At 38.2% G+C, this 24408-nt stretch overlaps 2 protein-coding genes across 2 annotated transcripts in view; both read right to left on the bottom strand.

Moving 5' to 3' along the window:
* The window catches only part of LOC134845118 (ectonucleoside triphosphate diphosphohydrolase 6-like), a 344283-nt gene that overhangs the window by 265425 nt on the left and 54450 nt on the right, over positions 1 to 24408 (bottom strand). The window lies entirely within an intron of this gene.
* Positions 819 to 4094, bottom strand: LOC134844481 (uncharacterized). Its single transcript, XM_063861185.1, has 2 exons — positions 4003 to 4094; positions 819 to 2586 (listed from the first exon to the last, which is right to left on the bottom strand). The coding sequence occupies exons 1-2, from the start codon at positions 4075 to 4077 to the stop codon at positions 868 to 870; spliced, it is 1794 nt and encodes a 597-aa protein (XP_063717255.1). The 5' UTR covers positions 4078 to 4094; the 3' UTR covers positions 819 to 867.

Below are 24408 nucleotides of genomic sequence, written 5' to 3'. Positions count from 1 at the left end.
AAGTTGAAATTATGTAAATACTTATAAGTACGGGCTTTAATTTGTTCAGTCTATAATTTTGATATATGGATGTTTTTAAACTGTATAGAAATTAATTAGTCCATGAAACTGATCACTCAGTTTTTACGTTTTCTTGCTTCTATCTTATAGGTGCCTGTTTTATACACTACATACGGTTTAGACTCAATTGTGAAAAATTGAGACTTCCAAAGTTTTCAATTTATGAAATTTTGAGATAATTATCTTATTTTATAATAAAGTAAGATAATATCAATATAGCATAAAAACATTGAAAAACTTTTTGGGCTTTTTTTTTGTTTTTTTCAATATAACATAGATGCGAATTTCTAGAATCTTGCTTAAGGTTGGCAGTTCATTATCAAGAATTAGTGTTCGACACCGAAATTTCTATAATTTTTGTTGTTCCTAGAACTTAATGAAATTTGCGCCTTAAATTGAATGTTGTTACGAGCTTTTGAGAAGTTGACTGTTTATAGATAGGGGTTCAAGTTAAGACTGAACGTGTGCGACTCTCGAAAAATTGATGTTTTTACGAAATTCATAAATCATAAAAGTAACCCCAAATACTTTGGGTTGGCTTTATTCGCATAAATGAAATCCAATCGTATACTGCACTGACACAGATGCATACTGACACTTGGGCACTTCATAGTATGCAAACTGAATGATTCGATTTTTTATAGTTATAAATGTACAAATAGGTAACTATGTAAAAAAAATTAAGTTATCTAAGCTTATAGCACTATTTAATAATAACCTACTTCGACAAAATAAATTAATTGAAATAAAAAGCGTATTGTATTCTTCTGTATTTCTGCATCATATTATAGGCCCATGTAAAAAAAATCAAGCTTCCCAAAGGGCTTGCACAAGCGCCATCTGGTGACACTGATAATCGTTTAATCCAGAACTCAATTCTTCCGCCGAATAACGGGCAGCAGACCCGAATGTAAAATCACAGAACAATGTGCCTGTATTATGCAAGAAAACTTGCATCCACCTTTCTTGCTGTTCATACTTCAGTACATTTCCGTTTTCCTCGGTTAATAACCATTTCAAGTATTCGTTTCCGTGATTGACTACGGAGTACTCAGTGAACTGGTTGGTAGGGAAATCGAACAGAGGAACTCGAACCCACCCTTGTAAGAAACCCAGAGGATATTTTTCTTCGCAAACAGAGGTCTGAACTTGTTTTCTGTACGCCGAGTATTTTTTTTCTAACATGCGACGTTTGTCTTTAAAGTCATAGTACGATGCACCGTACACTCTTCGCATCCAATTCATAGTGTGAAATCGATGGGATGTTTTGGCAGAAGAGCATTGTCTTGCGAAATTAGTGAAGGCATTTCTGTTCCAGTAGTCTGGCAAATTACTCCAGTCTATAACAGAAGGCTCCAGTTCCTCAATAGAAGCGGCAAATTCCGAGTCTTTAGGGTCCACTTTTTTCACAAAAAAGTGGCATTGAATTGTCCTAAGCTGAATTAAATCACGTATTCGGTTAAACTGCGAGGCTGTGGTTAGCCGAATCATTAGATAAAGGGGCAAAAGATAGCTTTTTTTGTTTTCTAATTTTTTAACGAATATGTGAATATCCACCGTATTAAAAAAATTTTCGAAATTTGTTCGAATCCAATCGTCGTGTTGATCTGGGAACATGGTACAGTTTCCACAAACTGCTTCGTCTTCTAGGAACAAACAACCCGTGAACAGATAATTAGCATACCAAACTCTGTCTGCTTTGATTTCTAAATTGTTAAGCGCCATAAAATTAGCTTCTTGCAGATTGCACGAGAAACTCTCCTTAGCATCTTCCACACTCATGTTTTTCTTACGCGTCCAAATTGCGGCGTACTTTTGAAGAAGATTATTTTGAATGTGAGGAACTTCATTTTGAATGAAATCCTCAAAATCTTCTTTTGTTGCTTCGTCCCAGCAAGAAGAAAACCAAACCTGCAGTATTGTTTCGTCTCTAACTTTCTTCCAACCAACAGTTTTCATCATTTCATAGATGAGAGTACTTCTAGCAACTGATACTTCAGAAGCATCGAATCCATAAATGACGGCTGGTTTGCTTGGAATGAAGAATCTAACCTCTGCCCACAGTAAAGAGCAAAGGTCAACAAATCCGAAGAAAACAGAGTTTGTGCCTACAAACAAAGGGTAGTTAACACTTGGCGTGTTTCGCAACATTTGCTGATGTAAGGTCACGTAAGGTCTAGCATCTGTGGCCAAAATATCTCCAATTTTTATATCTTCGCGGCTGACAAAATCAGAGGCAGAAGGATCGTTTCCCCAGCGCTGAGCAAATCGAGATTCGTCGAAGTCATCTTGTGTAAATGCGTCCCCTCCATCCTCGATTCTTCTGATTATCTCTAGACAATAGTTTCTGTACTGTTTAAATCGTTCGGCATTATTGACGCTTTCTTCGGGACATAGTTTATAGTATTCAATCGAATAGTCCGGAATCAGAATATCTGCTGATTGGCTTTGTGATTGGCTTGATGAAGACTGGTCTGATCTTCTGCATGTGGATTTATGAGCTGTCCAGTCCTTGGTTTGGCATTCCTGAAAAAAATATGCTTATTTTTTGATGGTATTTCAAATAATATATTTAAAAGATAAAATATTTTCCAATCCGAGAAAGTCAAAAACTGTAAATGCCTATCTATTATGATTGTTTTTTTTTTTTCAATCTATCTATTATGATTGTTTTTTTTTTAATTAAAACTGAAATGACAAGCATATTTTGTTTGTAGAAAAAGAATATCGCCTTGAAAATTCTATTTTGCCACTCAGTTTCGGTCGTGGACTTAGTTTTCAATTTTAAACAACGATTTCAAGGAAAACTTGTTTTAATTACCATCGTGTTTTTGCTTGAAATATTCTGGAACGATATACTTAAATACAATGTTCAAAAATACCTCACAAAAAAGCAGTTCAGCAAACATGATGATAACTAAAACAAGAACTTTTAAATTGGAATTTTTTGCTTTTAATTCCTATTCAAATAATATTCAACTCGAAAACTCCAAAAATCATTTTAGAAAAGGAAAAAATCAAAAACGATAGAAAACAACCAAACCATATTCATTTAACAACATTATCCCCTGAAAAGCATAACCACGACAATGAAAAATTTGAGCAACAAATAAAACTTTTAATAATGCAGCAAGACAATAAGGCAAAAACATAATGGTCGGGTATTGTTTATGCTGTAAAACTTTTGCTGTTATCTAGATTCGATTTTAAAGTTTTGAAAAGTTAGAACTAGATTATTGCTTTAGAAAAAAAAGCCCAAATTGTTGCAAAAAATATATATTATTTGTTGGTACTAATTTAAATTGACCTGAAATATGTTGTTAACATATATCAAATGGGTTAATTTATGAGAGTACTAACTTCCGTTTTTGATAGAATAACATTTTGATAATCTTTCTTTTTTCAGCAAATTTACATACAAAAAATGAAGCTCAATGCTTAAAAATTTGCTTATATTTGGTTTATTTGGCATATTATTCTACGGCCTCTTTGAAAGTCTTTCAGCAAATTGAATCAAACGGTCACATTTTAGCTGATGAAGTTTTTAAGCCTTTTTTTGAAGATTTTGACCAAAAACACCGTTTTTAGGCTCGCTCTAGCCTCAAAATTAGTATATTTAAGCGTCGTCCGCTAAAAATGGACGTCGGAAAATAGTACCAAAGGGTCGACGTTTGGATGGTGAGGGAGGGGGTCGAATCCCCGTTAGAAGGCAACCAACCCCTCCTTAAATCCGCTATTGAGTACAAGTATATGATAGTTGGCTCTTTTTGTGAAAATGTACATAATTTTTGTAACTTCGAAATTGCAAATCCAAAGAAAGTACAAACTTTCTCTCCCAACGTTAAATGAGATACCCAAAAATTTTGTTCAGAGACTCATTTTGGGCCCCAGCTAACATTATTACAAATTAGTACAATTTAAATGTGAACTGAATGTACATACCTTTGAGCAGTAGCTGACCTTTTTGCAGCCTAAGCATCTTCTAGCATCTGCTTTACTGCATACTTTGCAATTCATAATTAAACTCAACTTATGTTTGGTGATCGAGAAAACTATATTTTATACTAATGCCAACAAATTTACTTTATCTTTCGGGAGATAAAGTTATTTGCCTTATTTTCAATGAACCCAGAGCACTGACAAATTTTCAAAGGGCAAAAATCAACGACGAATACAGACAGAGATTACATGTAAGCTCAACATGGTTGCAGACAGGTCTTTTGCCACTGTGTAAATTTTGTTTTATTGCTACCAAATGAAGCCCACTCAGCATACTGCTCTAAAAACAGACTGATTTGAAAATGGAGAACCGGGTAAGATTGTTGACGACCACAAACATGCAAAAAAAAATTGGCTAACTACTTTTCCTAGTAATCACAATTGAAAAAATAATAATAATTGCTTTTCTTAAGAGCTTTATAGCAATCTAAATGCATATAAACGAATTTTGAGCTGAGGAATCAACATGAAATCTGAATGTGTTTTGAGTTGAGCAATAAAATGAGGTTTTTTAATTGTATATACAAGCAGGTTGACTTCAGGTGTCTCTATTGAGTTGATTTTTGATTATAGACTCACTTTTCACCTGCTCACCTTATAACTAGGGCAACCATAACTGCTATTACTGCTATTCTGTCAGTTTTGTCAATTTCACCAAATTAACATTGCTGTTTGAAATTTCACCAAACTGCTATAAATGCTGTTTCTCGTATGTATAAAGTCAACTTTTGGTCTTTCTCAGAAATTGTCTAGCTAATACCTACATTTCTGAGAAATACGTGTGCCAGTAAGCAACGTATTTGACCATTTACGATTGCGACATGCCTCGTTCGAAGCTTCTTTGATAATCGGAAATCTTATTACTCCCGATGTGAACTATGTGGGATGTGTATCAGATTCCAGTTGAATTCGATATTTCTACATGAATATGTTTTTTGGTCATATTTTGAAGGTTTAAGGTCAATTTTAAAGTCAATTTAGGGTCATTTTAAGGTCAATTCGATAGCGCTATAACTGACGTTTTAAAGTCAATTTTGTGGTTGCCCTGCTTATAACCTCCAGTGAAAAATGGTGTTGTCAAACAGAAATTCTCGAAGAACAAAAAGCAACCAAGAAAATGCATCAAAAAAGTTTCGACCACTGAAAATTTTTCATATGCAATAAATAGAAATTTGTTTATTGGCTCCGATTTTGGTTCAAAATCAGGCATTTTGTCATCAACGAGACAAAAACTCTAGAACATCCGGATTTACATCAATTTGTTAAAGGCAGTCGTTGCAAGAACAATATAAATAGACGCACTTAGCAAACGTAGCGCTCAATCTAAATGGGCAAGCAAAAATTCCCTTATTTCTACACAACATTCAAGGCTAATTGTTCTCTTTTTCACCTTTTTAGTTGATATCTATCAATAGGGAAGCAAGGCGCAGATATAACCCGCCTGGAATGAGGTCCAAATAAGGTTATTGAGTTTTTGTTTCGAGATATGAAGATTTTCCATTAATCGGCTCCAAATTGGGTTCAAAATTAAGGATTTGAGCATCAACGAAACAAAATTCTGAGAGTTCCGGAACTGTATTCATTTTTAAGTGAAATTGTTGCACAAATATGGATAGACCTCAGATCGGACTAATTACTTTTCTCATTTTAAAAGTTTTTTACTTGGTATCTATCTATAGAGAAGTAAGACGCAGTGATAACCCTGGGAGGCTCTAAACAAGGCTCCTAATTTTTTTTATCCGAGATAGAATGGAGGTTCTCAGAGAGAAACTTCCAGTAAAGTGCATAAAGTTGATTCGATCACTAAAAAGTTTCCATGTTCGTACATTAGAAAAAAGTTAATTGACTCCGAAGTTGATTTGAAAACAGGCATTTTATCATCAACGAGACGAAAGTTCTAGAAATTCGCGGACCATATCCATTTTCTAATTGAAACTGTTGCAAAAATATAATGAACGGACCTTACCAAAAACAAACCGAACCGCAAAATCTAAATCGGCCGCAAAAGTTTCCCGCATTTTAGCAGAACACTTAAGCTAATTTTCTCATTTTCACATGATTTTTTGTTGGTATCTATAGAGAAGGTGGGGGGGGGGGGGGGGGGCTGAGATAACCTTAGAAGGAGGTCCAAGCAAGGCTTTTGAGTTTTTGCTCCGAGATAGAATATAGGTTCTCGAACGAAAAGCTTCTAAGACAGTGCATCAAAAACGTTTCCACCACTCTTGATTTTCATGTGTTATTGGCTCGGAATTTGATTTAAATCTGGCTTTTTAGCATCAATGAGATCAAAATTCTTGAAACTTCGGAACTATATCGATTTTTTTATGCGAGGTCGTTGCGAAATTACAATAGACCTTAGATTCGACTAATAACCGAAACTGCACCTCAATCTAAACCGACAACAAAAAGTTAACACACACTTACAGAAAACATTTACAGCATTCTTAGAGACTGTTTTTGATCATTTTCACCGTTTTTTTTTGGTTATTATATATAAGGGGTAACCGACGCCACTTTTCCATACAATGCAAGCATGAGACTCTTTCATCGGCAACTCAGAGGAAAAACGCAGCGGAAATCGCATGTCAAAAGTTTCTGTTGGCCTGTTTTTTTTGGTTGGCTGAACTTAACAACCTTCCACTTCAAACACGGGGAAAAATGTCTTAAATAATTTAGCGCAGTAAAGTTAGTCAAATAATCAGATGTATGTACGTATCTTTGTATATATCTATGAGCGAATTTTTTTATATATATAAAAAAACGCTCAAAAACCGCTCAAGATTTGAGCGGTTTTTTTTGCGGTTTTTTAGACAATTACGCTCCAAATCTTGTTTCAAAATGTTAAAGTCGTAAGTTTAGAAAATCAAAAAGGTTGTTAATAAGTTGTATTGAAGACAAACTGTTAGGCATCAAATCGAAATCTTACTGCACTCTTTTATTTCAGATCCCATCGGACATAAGAGATCGCAAGGTCAAGACAACAGGTCCCCAGACAGAATGAAGAATTGATAGCACTTACATAAACTCAAACTGGTGTCTATCTAGAACAATTGATAGCACTTACATAAACTCAAAACTGGTCCCTATCTCATTCGGGCAACCACAAATAAATTTTAGAGCGTAGATAAAATTTATCAACTCTTTGTTACTATTTGGTATTGTATAAAAGTACTAGTTAAGTTTTAGTTTACGTTGAGTTTTCTCATCCGCCAAACCTCTCTTAAGGTTTATTTTTCTCCTTTTTTTTCTTGTCAGTTTCCTCATTTGTGTTCTATTCGGTGGAACATAACCCCCCCCCCATTTTGTCAACTCCGCGTCTCTGTCGTGTTGATTTCCTCGTCGCTGTTTCACACTGGTTTTTATTTCGTTTTCCACCGACGGGTCGTGGTGAATTCTCCCTAACCGACGGTACATCCTTTCCTTCGTTCGCTGCACCTATATTTGGTTCACTTCGCTCGATTTCCCACCCACTATCTTCGTCGTCGTCGTCCTCGCTCTCGTCCGCACTGTATTCCACTATCCGTTGTTTCGTCATTCTTCTTGCGTTTCCTTTGCGGTTCGGTTCTTCTCGGCTTTGCGCTTACACTTGTTGGATTCGCTTGAGGCCGGGTTACTAAGTACATTTCTACTCGGTCCTGGGGTGCACTCCTCGCTTCTACTCTCAATTAGGCTTTCTTCAGCCGCCGATCTACAAGACACACCACTCCGCCTTAGTAACGACCCTTTTTCCATTTGCACCGTATGCTTAGTCAATTTTTCAATTTTTAATGGCAAACGTTTATGCCTTCTTGGGTCCTTTGGATCCGTCTTCCCGGTCCTCTGATATACAGTCGTGGAACTTGTTTTGTGCTTTTTGAGCCATCTTGGAGTTTATGGTGGACTTAGTTCCTTGGGGTCAACAACTTCCGGAGCCTTGGGATCCGCTACCACAATGAGCGGTTTGAGCGGTTTTTGAGCGTTTTTTTTTTAGATAAACCGCTCAAATCTTGCGCGATTTTTGAGCAGTTTTTTAGATAAACCGTTAAAAAAACTGCTCGAACCGCTCATTTTGAAGCAAGATTTTGAGCGTAATTGTCTAAAAAAAAACGCTCAAACCGCTCAAATCTTGCTTCAAGTTAGGTGAAAAATCTCGACTTGGGAACCAATCAAAATATAAGCAAATTGGAGCTTGCGACACTAAGCGAGCTCTAGAACTTCAGCTGTTGCATTCACAAAACAGACGTGAAGCTTAAAGAATAAATACAATGCTAAAAGAAGGTTAGATGAGGTTAAATAAAACCTGTAGAAGAATAACTAAATGTTTTATTTAGATGGGTTCTTTGAGTAGATATTATAAGGGATATGTTTAAATATATACTTTGAGTTTCCGAGCAGCTAAAAAAAAAGACTTTTAGTCCGGGAAATCAACTGCAAAATTTTGAGAAATTTTGAGAATTCAACTACAATTGTCAACTTAGTCTGTGGCCTCAACTTGTTTTGAAATAAGCAAAGAATACTCAAGTTTAAAAAACCAAATGAATGGGTTGAATTCTGTGATACTCTCGGAAAAATTTAACAATATTTTGACTAGATGGCAAAACCAGGATAAAATTCAGCTTGTGAGTTTAAAAAATTTCTTTCTAACACGACTTATTTCAAACCAAATATAAAATATATATATATATAAAACATCACTCCAAAATCTCAAAGTTGTCGAGTTATTAAATAACACGATTTAAACCAACAATAAAAGCTATCAAAGTTGATTTGCGAAATGTAAATTTATAAATTTCCTTTGTTTTGTTTATCGACCTGTCTGGTACTTTTGTTAGAAGAGCAATCATTTCAATGACATTTTCATAGTTTTTCTTTTTCTGGGTTAAACTGGCTCAGATATCAGAATGAACTGTGAAGTTTGTGGCAAATCCGACGCTAAAAGATGCATGCGTTGTAAAAGCGCCAACTACTGTTCGAAGGTTTGTTTTAATTCTAATTTCAACTGCTGCTGATTTCCTAACCCCAATAGTTTATTTACCATGCTCGACTCATCTTTTGCTTCGACTATTTCGACCACAGTATCTCGGAATATTTTTGCTATAATTAACCAGATTTAACTATTTCGACCACAGTATCTCGGAATATTTTTGCTATAACTAACCAGATTTAACCAGATTTTGCTATAATAAATTTTTGCTATAACTCATTCGGGCAACCACAAATAAATTTTAGAGCGTAGATAAAATTTATCAACTCATTGTTACTATTTGGTATTGTATAAAAGTACTAGTTAAGTTTTAGTTTACATTGAGTTTTCTCATCCGCCAAACCTCTCTTAAGGTTTATTTTTCTCCTTTTTTTTCTTGTCAGTTTCCTCATTTGTGTTCTATTCGGTGGATCATAACCCCCCCCCCCATTTTGTCAACTCCGGGTCTCTATCGTGTTGATTTCCTCGTCGCTGTTTCACACTGGTTTTTATTTCGTTTTCCACCGACGGGTCGTGGTGAATTCTCCCTAACCGACGGTACATCCTTTCCTTCGTTCGCTGCACCTATATTTGGTTCACTTCGCTCGATTTCCCACTCACTATCTTCGTCGTCGTCGTCCTCGCTCTCGTCCGCACTGTATTCCACTATCCGTTGTTTCGTCATTCTTCTTGCGTTTCCATTGCGGTTCGGTTCTTCTCGGCTTTGCGCTTATACTTGTTGGATTCGCTTGAGGCCGGGTTACTAAGTACATTTCTACTCGGTCCTGGGGTGCACTCCTCGCTTCTACTCTCAATTAGGCTTTCCTGGGGTGCACTCCTCGCTTCTACTCTCAATTAGGCTTTCTTCAGCCGCCGATCTACAAGACACACCACTCCGCCTTAGTAACGACCCTTTTTCCATTTGCACCGTATGCTTAGTCAATTTTTCAATTTTTAATGGCAAACGTTTATGCCTTCTTGGGTCCTTTGCATCCGTCTTCCCGGTCCTCTGATATACAGTCGTGGAACTTGTTTTGTGCTTTTTGAGCCATCTTGGAGTTTATGGTGGACTTAGTTCCTTGGGGTCAACAACTTCCGGAGCCTTGGGATCCGCTACCACAATGAGCGGTTTGAGCGGTTTTTTAACGGTTAATCTTAAAAAAAAACGCTCAAATATTGCGCAAGATTTGTGCGGTTTTTGAGCGTTTTTTTTTAGATAAACCGCTCAAATCTTGCGCGATTTTTGAGCAGTTTTTTAGATAAACCGTTAAAAAAACTGCTCGAACCGCTCATTTTGAAGCAAGGTTTTGAGCGTAATTGTCTAAAAAAAAAACGCTCAAACCGCTCAAATCTTGCTTCAAGTTAGGTGAAAAATCTCGACTTGGGAACCAATCAAAATATAAGCAAATTGGAACTTGCGACACTAAGCGAGCTCTAGAACTTCAGCTGTTGCATTCACAAAACAGACGTGAAGCTTAAAGAATAAATACAATGCTAAAAGAAGGTTAGATGAGGTTAAATAAAACCTGTAGAAGAATAACTAAATGTTTTATTTAGATGGGTTCTTTGAGTAGATATTATAAGGGATATGTTTAAATATATACTTTGAGTTTCCGAGCAGCTAAAAAAAAAGACTTTCAGTCCGGGAAATCAACTGCAAAATTTTGAGAAATTTTGAGAATTCAACTTCAATTGTCAACTTAGTCTGTGGCCTCAACTTGTTTTGAAATAAGCAAAGAATACTCAAGTTTAAAAAACCAAATGAATGGGTTGAATTCTGTGATACTCTCGGAAAAAGTTAACAATATTTTGACTAGATGGCAAAACCAGGATAAAATTCAGCTTGTGAGTTTAAAAAATTTCTTTCTAACACGACTTATTTCAAACCAAATATAAAATATATATATATAAAACATCACTCCAAAATCTCAAAGTTGTCGAGTTATTAAATAACACGATTTAAACCAACAATAAAAGCTATCAAAGTTGATTTGCGAAATGTAAATTTATAAATTTCCTTTGTTTTGTTTATCGACCTGTCTGGTACTTTTGTTAGAAGAGCAATCATTTCAATGACATTTTCATAGTTTTTCTTTTTCTGGGTTAAACTGGCTCAGATATCAGAATGAACTGTGAAGTTTGTGGCAAATCCGACGCTAAAAGATGCATGCGTTGTAAAAGCGCCAACTACTGTTCGAAGGTTTGTTTTAATTCTAATTTCAACTGCTGCTGATTTCCTAACCCCAATAGTTTATTTACCATGCTCGACTCATCTTTTGCTTCGACTATTTCGACCACAGTATCTCGGAATATTTTTGCTATAACTAACCAGATTTTGCTATAACTCAATTTTTTCAACCAAATTTTGGTATAGTTGTAATTTTTTCTCGGCCCACAACATGTATTCAGTCTTGCTCGACCCAACTTCCGATATGTTTCGGCTTTCTTGGCCAAAAGTTTTTCCATATTTTTGCTCAAATCTGATCAATTTTGTCCGGCTCGACTGAAACATATGTTCCAGTTTGTTTATGCCAGCTCAAATTTTGATAAACTCCTTCTTAAAGTTTCACTGATACCTTAATCTTTATGAATTAAGATTTTTTTCCAGCAGATCCAGAATCTATCAGAGAGTACTAGCTATTGTCATACCAATGCATGCTGTGAGAAAAATGGCCAGTCACAATTGAATGGAACATTGCAGAAGTCGTGACGTGTTATTTCTGGATTGGTGAGCAATGAAGTTCGAATCACGACTATTGCGATGTTTTTTTCCGTTGTGACGGGCCTTTTTTCTCACAGACAGCATATACTGATAATAGCTATTCTTCTCTGATATATTATCTATGATACCATGCTGGTTGAAATCTTTTTTGACAAAACAATACTTAAAAAAAACAATTGAGAATTCAGTTTTCCATCAATTTTGATGCGGGGGTTTGATCACTCCGAAAACATTACCATCAAAAGAGTCCGTATCCCATCAACTTTAAGTTTCTTTTCATAAATACTTCTAATAAGTCCTAATTAATAAGATTCCAATATAGATGAAAACCAATCGTTTTTTGTATTAATTTAAGCCAAAATTAGTTATCATCGGGAACAAAATACTTTTTGTACCGTTTTCAATCATAGTGTTATACCCTCAGCCGTTAGGTGAGGTATAAGTTAGTTGATCAAAGTCTATGCTGAGCGCTGACTGAGAAAAAAGAAATAGAAAGATTAAGATCACAACTTAAATTCATCTGTCTATGTTTAAGTCTGGTTGACGCTTCTATGTGTATTATGTAATCAGTTAGGTTTATAATATGTAAACATTACCAACTGGTAGTTTTAGCACCTAATTGTACATTGTTTATAAAGGGATGTTTTGCTATGATATCCGCATGGATAACATTTCCCTCCTTTTGAGAAATTGAGTTTTTCAATTTAAGATTGTTTTAGATCCTCCGCCTGCAAACTGTCTATAGCTCTTTGTCGCGCCTCCGCCGATTGTTGGTTATCTATTTTAGATACGTCTGATGACTTTTGTTTTGTGGACTTCTGGGTTTCTCCTTCTTTTTCTCTCTGAAAAGTCATCGAATTTCCTCTAATTGGGCTGATCGATTGCAGGAAATTCATAGCGTCCTCAAAGTCTTTACTGAAGGAGTCCTCTGTGATCTTCGGCTTGTCCAGGATGTAACGCGAGCTTGTGGTTTTTGGTGGTGTATCGGTTTTGGTCGTTTCTCGGGCGTTTTCAGGCGTATCGCTACTCATGTGGACTTCTGTACATACTATTTCTTCGGATGTTGCCAACGATGATGATAGGTATGCCGTGGCCTCTTCGTTTCTCGTGGTTTGTTTTTTGTCGCATTTGTCAATCAGATTGGAGGTGCTCGATTCCTTTGTTGTAATATCCTCTGTATTTGGGTATTCGATGGTTGCTACCGTGACTGATGTTTCTGTGTTGGTCGAGATGTGCCCAATTGGGATGGCGTTTCCGAATTTTCCGGTTAGAGTGCTCTTTCTTGATCTTGTTGATCGCCGAATTTCCGGTGAGTTTGTTTCCGGTGTGGCCTTTAGATCATTTCTTTTGGCTGCAGGTTGTTTACTCGGTGATGGGGTTTTATGGTCGAGCTCGGTATCCGATGAGAGTGAAATCGATATGTCACAGTCAAATTGGATCGTTGCGGGGTCGGCTTTTGCTTTTTTCTTGGGTCTGATTGTTCTCTGTGGTGCTGATTTTGCCGGGAGGCGTTGCGTGTTTGGTTTGCTTCTGTCCCGGGCATTCTTCTGGTTTTTCGATGCAAATGTTAATAACAGTTTTTGTGGACCTAGAGCTCGTCGATTCAACGTCTGTTGTATTATCTCTTGTGTTGATTTTGGTGGTGGCTTTCTCGGACTTGTTGCCGATTGTTCTGCTGTTCCTCCTTGCGCCCCGTGTTAGGTGTCTTTTTTCCTAAAATACGCGGTTTAGCTCTTGGTAGGTGTTTATAAGCGACAAAGTCCTTTAGTGCCGCTGGTGTACACTTTCCATAGACCCTTGGATCTGGTATGAATGCGAGACCGTCGTGCCTAATTACCCTAGGTTGCTTTCCGTCTTCCCTTATCCACGCAGTATGTGGAGAGTAATTCATTATTGGGCCATTTTCAATAATTTTGAATTGTGCCCCAAATGTTCCCGGATTTTTAGTTTTCCTGGCAATTGTCCCCATTTTCCTAGCGACTTGTTCAAGGCGTAGTCCTGTTTTAGGATTTATTGTATGTGCTGGACCTTTAAAACGATCCTTCAGGAATACTAACGGTGCTCTTCGTAAATTTTCTTTTTCTTGTCGTGTTAAGAGTCTTATGGGGTTACGTGTCCTTAAATTTTCAAAGTCGTTAGATTTTTTTTTAGAAAAGATTCCTGGAGTGATCTGGTTTCATAAGGTTTATTTGATAAAGGTAGATGCGCACCTATTGGGAATTTTTGGAGTAGTCTCCTGTCGAACTCCTCATCGCTACTGTCTAGTGTCACTGCATCCGTGTGTGTGACTGCATCCGGTTGGTTGAGTGCTCGACGTTTTCCTGAGTTGGTGTTTGTGCGTTGATTAGTCTCGGTCGCGTTTTGTTCCGTGTTGATTTGTGCTCGGGGAGCCGGGTTGAAAGTTGGTTCGCGCACGTATTGATGATCTGGTGTGGGCTTCTGCTTGAATTTTAGGTCCAGTTCATCTTCACTGTTTACTTCTCTGCCCCACATTGTATCCGCCGACAGCGCTGGTTTTGATAGTACTTTTTTGTCTAAACATGACAGTTTCGTATTTTCCCACGAAAGATTTGACAATTTAGGCGACGTGCTGAGATTACTTAGGGGTGTATTAGCTTTTCTACCATAGTGAGATTCAAACGGTGTAACTTTTGTAGATGTGTTAGGTGTAATACGGAGTGTTTTTTTTTAATTCAGCCACGTCTGATGCTAATTTAAACGGACGATTTGATTTATCAATTTTCATAATTGCTAATCGCGATTTTAATGTTCGTATGAGCCTTTCGACCATACCTATAGCTCTATGGTCGTCCACCGGTGCGAAAATCAGTTTTATAATGTGAGTTTTACAATACAAGAGGAACGTTTTGGCTCTGAAGCCTTGTACTTGATCACATCTGATTGCACGGGGTACACCTTGGTTGACTATGTAGTTTTGCATAAAACGGATGATGGTATCCGCTTTGTTATTGGTAACAACTTTTGCGTACGGGAAACGTGAGAAACGATCGACACCCACCAATATGTAAACTTCCTCATCGTTTTAATCCGGTAAGGGTCCTGCAAAATCCAATTGGATTTCTTCATTCGGTTCTACCACCGCGTCCAATGTTGTGTAGTGTTGTTTACCCGAAATAACTTTAAAGTTCTTACCCTTTTCCCGGCAGTTTTTGCAGTTTTGGGCAGTTGCCACAATGTCTCGATGTAAGTACGGGTACCACACATGTTTTGCCGCTTCTAGCATTCCCCCTTGTCCTGGGTGTGTGAGGTGTAATGCATCCATCAGTGTGGGTCTTAGCTGCTTTGGTATGACGACGCGGTCGTCGTAGAGAAGAATACTATCCCTGACTGATAGGCGATGTCTTACATTATAGAAGTAAGGGCCGTAGCAGCTCTTGACCGAGTCCCATTTCTGCTGCTTAACCATAGTTAGGAGCGGTGATAAATTTCTATCTCGTTTGGTAGCGGCTGCTAGAAAGCTTACGTCCATTATTTTCCGTAAGTTTTTCCGGAACATTGGGGTGTCTTCGTCTTCTATGTTGGCGATTGTTTGGCATTCCGTGTACTGTTTTGTTGATTGGGTGTTTCCGGTTTGAGTTTGGCATTCTGTATCCTGCGATTGTTTTAATTTCAGCGTCTGGCAAATTGCATCGACTTTTCCGTTTTCAATTCTGTTGAAGGTAAAGCTTTCTTTCGAGAGTATGACCTGGTGTGTTACATCACTGAATGTTAGTTCTGGCGGTGGTGGTTTTGATAGAAGTGCATTAAAAGATGCGTAATTGATGGGAGAAAAAGTAAGTTGAGTTTGAGCTGAGTTGTGGGATTTTCTTGTTATTCGACGAAAAGGAGGTAATGACATGCCTTGTTGCAGTTGTCTATTCATGGCTGACTGTTTTTTGAAATTTGGATTAACCGAAATTGATTTAAAAAGAGAGCGACTTGATTTAAGCAATTGACTACGAAGAGTGAATGCAGTTTGTATTTGAACCGAATTTGAACGTGTGAAATTTCCGTTCCGGTCGAGCCTTATGATGCCTAGATAATTAATCGTTCAAAATCGAACCAATCAAAATATAAGCAAATTGGAACTTGCGACACTAAGCGAGCTCTAGAACTTCAGCTGTTGCATTCACAAAACAGACGTGAAGCTTAAAGAATAAATACAATGCTAAAAGAAGGTTAGATGAGGTTAAATAAAACCTGTAGAAGAATAACTAAATGTTTTATTTAGATGGGTTCTTTGAGTAGAAATTATAGGGGATATGTTTTAATATATACTTTGAGTTTCCGAGCAGCTAAAACAAAAGACTTTTAGTCCGGGAAATCAACTGCAAAATTTTGAGAAATTTTGAGAATTCAACTTCAATTGTCAACTGAGTCTGTGGCTTCAACTTGTTTTGAAATAAGCAAAGAATACTCAAGTTTAAAAAACCAAATGAATGGGTTGAATTCTGTGATACTCTCGGAAAAAGTTAACAATATTTTGACTAGATGGCAAAACCAGGATAAAATTCAGCTTGTGAGTTTAAAAAATTTCTTTCTAACACGACTTATTTCAAACCAAATATAAAATATATATATATATATAAAACATCACTCCAAAATCTCAAAGTTGTCGAGTTATTAAATAACACGATTTAAACCAACAATAAAAGCTATCAAAGTTGATTTGCGAAATGTAAATTTATAAATTTCCTTTGTTTTGTTTATCGACCTGTCTGGTACTTTTGTTAGAAGAGCAATCATTTCAATGACATTTTCATAGTTTTTCTTTTTCTGGGTTAAACTGGCTCAGATATCAGAATGAACTGTGAAGTTTGTGGCAAATCCGACGCTAAAAGATGCATGCGTTGTAAAAGCGCCAACTACTGTTCGAAGGTTTGTTTTAATTCTAATTTCAACTGCTGCTGATTTCCTAACCCCAATAGTTTATTTACCATGCTCGACTCATCTTTTGCTTCGACTATTTCGACCACAGTATCTCGGAATATTTTTGCTATAACTAACCAGATTTTGCTAAAACTCAATTTTTTCAACCAAATTTTGGTATAGTTGTAATTTTTTCTCGGCCCACAACATGTATTCAGTCTTGCTCGATTCAACTTCCGATATGTTTCGGCTTTCTTGGCCAAAAGTTTTTCCATATTTTTGCTCAAATCTGATCAATTTTGTCCGGCTCGACTGAAACATATGTTCCAGTTTGTTTATGCCAGCTCAAATTTTGATAAACTCCTTCTTAAAGTTTCACTGATACCTTAATCTTTATGAATTAAGATTTTTTTCCAGCAGATCCAGAATCTATCAGAGAGTACTAGCTATTGTCATATCAATGCATGCTGTGAGAAAAATGGCCAGTCACAATTGAATGGAACATTGCAGAAGTCGTGACGTGTTATTTCTGGATTGGTGAGCAATGAAGTTCGAATCACGACTATTGCGATGTTTTTTTTCCGTTGTGACGGGCCTTTTTTCTCACAGACAGCATATACTGATAATAGCTATTCTTCTCTGATATATTATCTATGATACCATGCTGGTTGAAATCTTTTTTGACAAAAAAATACTTAAAAAAAACAGTTGAGAATTCAGTTTTCCATCAATTTTGATGTGGGGGTTTAATCACTCGGAAAACATTACCATCAAAAGAGTCCGTATCCCATCAACTTTAAGTTTCTTTTCATAAATACTTCTAATAAGTCCTAATTAATAAGATTCCAATATAGATGAAAACCAATCGTTTTTTGTATTAATTTAAGCCAAAATTAGTTATCATCGGGAACAAAATACTTTTTGTACCGTTTTCAATCATAGTGTTATACCCTCAGCCGTTAGGTGAGGTATAAGTTAGTTGATCAAAGTCTATGCTGAGCGCTGACTGAGAAAAAAGAAATAGAAAGATTAAGATCACAACTTAAATTCATCTGTCTATGTTTAAGTCTGGTTGACGCTGACCTCGAATCATTTGAGATACAGCGTTTCATAATAACTAGTACATATGTTGTTAGGCATAGATAGATACTTACTTAATCCTCAGACTTCTATGTGTATTATGTAATCAGTTAGGTTTATAATATGTAAACATTACCAACTGGTAGTTTTAGCACCTAATTGTACATTGTTTATAAAGGGATGTTTTGCTATGATATCCGCATGGATAACATTTCCCTCCTTTTGAGAAATTGAGTTTTTCAATTTAAGATTGTTTTAGATCCTCCGCCTGCAAACTGTCGTTAGCTCTTTGTCGCGCCTCCGCCGATTGTTGGTTATCTATTTTAGATACGTCTGATGACTTTTGTTTTGTGGACTTCTGGGTTTCTCCTTCTTTTTCTCTCTGAAAAGTCATCGAATTTCCTCTAATTGGACTGATCGATTGCAGGAAATTCATAGCGTCCTCAAAGTCTTTACTGAAGGAGTCCTCTGTGATCTTCGGCTTGTCCAGGATGTAACGCGAGCTTGTGGTTTTTGGTGGTGTATCGGTTTTGGTCGTTTCTCGGGCGTTTTCAGGCGTATCGCTACTCATGTGGACTTCTGTACATACTATTTCTTCGGATGTTGCCAACGATGATGATAGGTATGCCGTGACCTCTTCGTTTCTCGTGGTTTGTTTGTTGTCGCATTTGTCAATCAGATTGGAGGTTCTCGATTCCTTTGTTGTAATATCCTCTGTATTTGGGTATTCGATGGTTGCTACCGTGACTGATGTTTCTGTGTTGGTCGAGATGTGCCCAATTGGGATGGCGTTTCCGAATTTTCCGGCTAGAGTGCTCTTTCTTGATCTTGTTGATCGCCGAATTTCCGGTGAGTTTGTTTCCGGTGGGGCCTTTAGGTCAATTCTTTTGGCTGCAGGTTGTTTACTCGGTGATGGGGTTTTATGGTCGAGCTCGGTATCCGATGAGAGTGAAATCGATATGTCACAGTCGAATTGGATCGTTGCGGGGTCGGCTTTTGCTTTTTTCTTGGGTCTGATTGTTCTCTGTGGTGCTGATTTTGCCGGGAGGCGTTGCGTGTTTGGTTTGCTTCTGTCCCGGGCATTCTTCTGGTTTTTCGATGCAAATGTTAATAACAGTTTTTGTGGACCTAGAGCTCGTCGATTCAACGTCTGTTGTATTATCTCTTGTGTTGATTTTGGTGGTGGCTTTCTCGGACTTGTTGCCGATTGTTCTGCTGTTCCTCCTTGCGCCCCGTGTTAGGTGTCTTTTTTCCTAAAATACGCGGTTTAGCTCTTGGTAGGTGTTTATAAGCGACAAAGTCCTTTAGTGCCGCTGGTCTACACTTTCCATAGACCCTTGGATCTGGTATGAATGCGAGACCGTCGTGCCTAATTACCCTAGGTTGCTTTCCGTCTTCCCTTATCCACGCAGTATGTGGAGAGTAATTCATTATTGGGCCATTTTCAATAATTTTGAATTGTGCCCCAAATGTTCCCGGATTTTTAGTTTTCCTGGCAATTGTCCCCATTTTCCTAGCGACTTGTTCAAGGCGTAGTCCTGTTTTAGGATTTATTGTATGTGCTGGACCTTTAAAACGATCCTTCAGGAATACTAACGGTGCTCTTCGTAAATTTTCTTTTTCTTGTCGTGTTAAGAGTCTTATGGGGTTACGTGTCCTTAAATTTTCAAAGTCGTTAGATTTTTTTTAGAAAAGATTCCTGGAGTGATCTGGTTTCATAAGGTTTATTTGATAAAGGTAGATGCGCACCTATTGGGAATTTTTGGAGTAGTCTCCTGTCGAACTCCTCATCGCTACTGTCTAGTGTCACTGCATCCGTGTGTGTGACTGCATCCGGTTGGTTGAGTGCTCGACGTTTTCCTGAGTTGGTGTTTGTGCGTTGATTAGTCTCGGTCGCGTTTTGTTCCGTGTTGATTTGTGCTCGGGGAGCCGGGTTGAAAGTTGGTTCGGGCACGTATTGATGATCTGGTGTGGGCTTCTGCTTGAATTTTAGGTCCAGTTCATCTTCACTGTTTACTTCTCTGTCCCACATTGTATCCGCCGACAGCGCTGGTTTTGATAGTACTTTTTTGTCTAAACATGACAGTTTCGTATTTTCCCACGAAAGATTTGACAATTTAGGCGACGTGCTGAGATTACTTAGGGGTGTATTAGCTTTTCTACCATAGTGAGATTCAAACGGTGTAACTTTTGTAGATGTGTTAGGTGTAATACGGAGTGTTTTTTTTTAATTCAGCCACGTCTGATGCTAATTTAAACGGACGATTTGATTTATCAATTTTCATAATTGCTAATCGCGATTTTAATGTTCGTATGAGCCTTTCGACCATACCTATAGCTCTATGGTCGTCCACCGGTGCGAAAATCAGTTTTATAATGTGAGTTTTACAATACAAGAGGAACGTTTTGGCTCTGAAGCCTTGTACTTGATCACATCTGATTGCACGGGGTACACCTTGGTTGACTATGTAGTTTTGCATAAAACGGATGATGGTATCCGCTTTGTTATTGGTAACAACTTTTGCGTACGGGAAACGTGAGAAACGATCGACACCCACCAATATGTAAACTTCCTCATCGTTTTCATCCGGTAAGGGTCCTGCAAAATCCAATTGGATTTCTTCATTCGGTTCTACCACCGCGTCCAATGTTGTGTAGTGTTGTTTACCCGAAATAACTTTAAAGTTCTTACCCTTTTCCCGGCAGTTTTTGCAGTTTTGGGCAGTTGCCACAATGTCTCGATGTAAGTACGGGTACCACACATGTTTTGCCGCTTCTAGCATTCCCCCTTGTCCTGGGTGTGTGAGGTGTAATGCATCCATCAGTGTGGGTCTTAGCTGCTTTGGTATGACGACGCGGTCGTCGTAGAGAAGAATACTATCCCTGACTGATAGGCGATGTCTTACATTATAGAAGTAAGGGCCGTAACAGCTCTTGACCGAGTCCCATTTCTGCTGCTTAACCATAGTTAGGAGAGGTAATAAATTTCTATCTCGTTTGGTAGCGGCTGCTAGAAAGTTTACGTCCATTATTTTCCGTAAGTTTTTCCGGAACATTGGGGTGTCTTCGTCTTCTATGTTGGCGATTGTTTGGCATTCCGTGTCCTGTTTTGTTGATTGGGTGTTTCCGGTTTGAGTTTGGCATTCTGTATCCTGCGATTGTTTTAATTCCAGCGTCTGGCAAATTGCATCGACTTTTCCGTTTTCAATTCTGTTGAAGGTAAAGCTTTCTTTCGAGAGTATGACCTGGTGTGTTACATCACTGAATGTTAGTTCTGGCGGTGGTGGTTTTGATAGAAGTGCATTAAAAGATGCGTAATTGATGGGAGAAAAAGTAAGTTGAGTTTGAGCTGAGTTGTGGGATTTTCTTGTTATTCGACGAAAAGGAGGTAATGACATGCCTTGTTGCAGTTGTCTATTCATGGCTGACTGTTTTTTGAAATTTGGATTAACCGAAATTGATTTAAAAAGAGAGCGACTTGATTTAAGCAATTGACTACGAAGAGTGAATGCAGTTTGTATTTGAACCGAAATTGAACGTGTGAAATTTCCGTTCCGGTCGAGCCTTATGATGCCTAGATAATTAATCGTTTTGACATTATTCCAAACGGAGTTAATACTACTGCTATCTTGGAATTCTACGCATTTCAAGAAATCATCGATTAATGCTACTACGAAGTTTTCGTCCCAGTACGCCGGAGGTGGTTTTCTGACCAGGTGTCGCGAGATGTAGTCAATAAGACCCATTTTACTACCAGCCAGGTGGTGTATATCGAAATCGAATGGAATGAGTCGATCAATCCATCTAGTTAACCTACTTTGGTAGGTTTTATTGCCCCTATTACTCTTTAAGGCACCAACTAGTGCTTGATGGTCTGTTATTAAGGTAAAACGTCTACCGTATAGATAATACTTGAAGTGCTCAATGGCCCACACTGCGGCCAAAAGTTCGAGTTCGTTTACCGAGTATTTCTGCTCGCATGAATTCAGAAACCTTGATGCATATGCAATGGTGGCCCAACCATCCGGTGTGTTTTGTTCAAGGGCCGCGCCTATTCCTTCGCGGCTGGCGTCACAAACAATGCGAGTGTCTCTGTCACTTACGAAGTGTCTGTTTTCCGTAATATTCTTTACGGCATTTAGGATATTTTTAAATGATTTCCCGTTTTCTTCACTCCAATAGAAATTAAATTTGTTTGCAGTAGACAATAGTGGTCTTAGGGGATTGCATAATTGAGCAAAATTTGGAATGAACATGTTTAGATGATGAACAGAGCCCATGAAACTTTTCAAATGTTTGAATGTTTTTGGATAAGGTAGATTTATTATCGCGTCCGTCTTCTTATGCATAGGTGTGGTGCCGTGTTCGTTTATGATAAATCCCAACCATTCTACTTCCCTACAACCGAATTTACACTTATCGATTGAAATAGCCATGTTTTCCGTATTTAATTTGTTCGAAACTTTTTTTTTCAATTTTTCAATATGTTGCTCTTTTGTGCCATGTGATATTATTAAAATATGATCTAGAAATGCGAAAGTGTCTTTCTCGTTGTTGAGGGTTAGGTCGATGGCTTTCTGAAATTCTGCAGGCTTATCCGTTAGCCCGTAGAAGCCAGTTTGGAACTGATATGTTCCCGTTGCCTTCCCCCAATTATGCTGAAGTTACACTGCGTACGGGTTGTTTCGTCTAATGGCAGTTGACTGTACGCGTAGCGTAGATCTATTGTTGAGAAATAAGTCGTACCTGGCTTATTTGTACCCTCCTGTGCCGATTGTGCTATATTGTCTAACAGAACGTCAATATTTGGAATCCGGTACTTATTTTTATGGATCGACTTATTTATTTGTTTTGAGTCCATGGCTAATTTAATGGATGCATCTTTCTTAACAGTGATCACAATAGGGCTTATGAATTGGTTGTCATTGCGTTTTTCAAGTCGAGTGATGTGGCCTTGGTCGATTAATGATCTAATTTCGTATTCCACCTTCTCTTGTATATGAATGGGAATTCGGCGCCCCCGTTGTTGTAAGGCCTTGAATTCAGATCAAAATTGTGTATGGACCATATGGTTTTTTGAACGTCCGATTCGTGTACACAGTCCCGGGTACGTGGTTCTGACCCACGTTGCAATTTGTGTGTCTGAATTTTCGACACTGTTAACCTGTAGTACAGACTTACCAGCTGGTTTTCTTTCTTGGTGTAGCTGGATGCCAATTTGCGGGAGAGGATTTCGCCCCAAGATGTTCGCTCGCCTGTCGTCCACCACAATGAAAGACGCTGCGTGGATTTTCCAACCTCCCGATTCGATTGGGGCGGTTAGTCTGCCAAGGGATGGGATTTTGTAACCATTGTAGCAGACCATTTTGTTAGCTTCGTCGTCATCTCTCATTCTTGTTCTTACTGCTGACTTGACTGTTGTAGCCAGGAGGTTGGCTGTTTTTTCGTTTACGAACGATGTTGGTGATCCTGTGTCGCAATAAAAACGATGTTGTTTTTCTCCGAGCGCACTCATATAAGATGTCCTTTGAGATCTGTGTCAAGTAGTTCTTCTGCCCGTCTTGGTTCAAAATTTATCCAGTTTGTGGATGTATCATCCGGATGGATTAATTCCCACCCCGGGATAACGTCACCCGCTTGTAGATAATTGACGTAGGCTGTCATATCGGTGTCTTGAAGGTCTTGTTGTTGTTGATTATCCTCTTGGATTGCGTTTACATCGCTAGATTTGCAAAGTCTTGCGAAATGACCCCTCTTGGTGCACTTGTTACAAATTTTGTCACGCGCCGGACATTGTGCTAAATAATTTGCTGAAAATGCATTGCCGCATTTGAAACAATCTTTCTTTTGTCCGGCTTTTTCTGGATAGTTTCTGGACGTTTGTCCTCCTCTACCGCGTTCACCTCGCTGTTGAGATCTATATCCACCCCGCTTTTGGACGAAGTTTACCGGTTCTGATTTTATATTTGACAATCCGGTATGACTATTTGAAGTTCCCTGTTTTCTAATATAGACTTGGTTCTCGAGCCTTTTTCGCGTTTCATTGCGTAGTCCAATGCTTGTGCGGGCGTTTTTGTTTCGGCGAGAAGGTCTTTTTGAACTTCGTCGTTTGACATGTTTGCCGTAAATAGATGTCTGACTATTTCGGACTCGAGGCCTCCATCGTTGCATGCCGTGCATTTAAAATTTCCTTTTACCACAAGTTCCGTAAGTCCGCAGTGGAATTCTTCCAGGGATTTCGTTTTCCCCTGTTTGCGTGTAAAAGCTTCGTACCGATCCAATGTTACGTTGCGTTCTTTAACAAACAGTCGTGTAACGAGTGTCCAAAACTGTCTGGTGGAGGTATCTTGAATTTTGAGGTTTGGATAATACTGTGTTAGTCGTCTTTGGCCCTCCGTCCCCAAACACAAGTATATGTAACTTCTGCATTTGATATCGGCTTCCTCCCATGGTATGCCGTCGACGGTGGGACCAAGATTATCCAGATGTTGACATTTGTTCTCCCATGCTACACGTTTTTCTTGGTTGCGAAGGTTTCGATCGCGTATTTGTTTGTCTGTTTCCCCTTCTATATTGAGCTCATAGCCTGGTTCTTGGGGTTTCCGAATAGCTGGGGGGTTACGTAGAAGTTTGTTCAAATTCATACCATCTTTGGCGATGATGCCAAGAAACAGCTGCTGGTTCCATTTGTCCCACTCTACCGGTGGTTCCGCGGACGCTTTCTGCCAAAATGGTG

The sequence above is a fragment of the Symsagittifera roscoffensis genome, chromosome 4 (genome assembly GCF_963678635.1).
Source record: "Symsagittifera roscoffensis chromosome 4, txSymRosc1.1, whole genome shotgun sequence".
Classification (NCBI taxonomy): Eukaryota; Metazoa; Xenacoelomorpha; order Acoela; family Convolutidae; genus Symsagittifera; species Symsagittifera roscoffensis.
This window is presented reverse-complemented; position numbering and strand designations above follow the sequence as displayed.

Excerpts from the sequence above, each read along its gene's own strand:
- LOC134844481 (XM_063861185.1), bottom strand. The coding sequence starts at position 4,077 with ATGAATTGCAAAGTATGCAGTAAAGCAGATGCTAGAAGATGCTTAGGC. Across the intron at positions 2,587-4,002 it reads AGGTCAGCTACTGCTCAAAG|GAATGCCAAACCAAGGACTG; the intron begins GTATGTACATTC and ends TATTTTTTTCAG.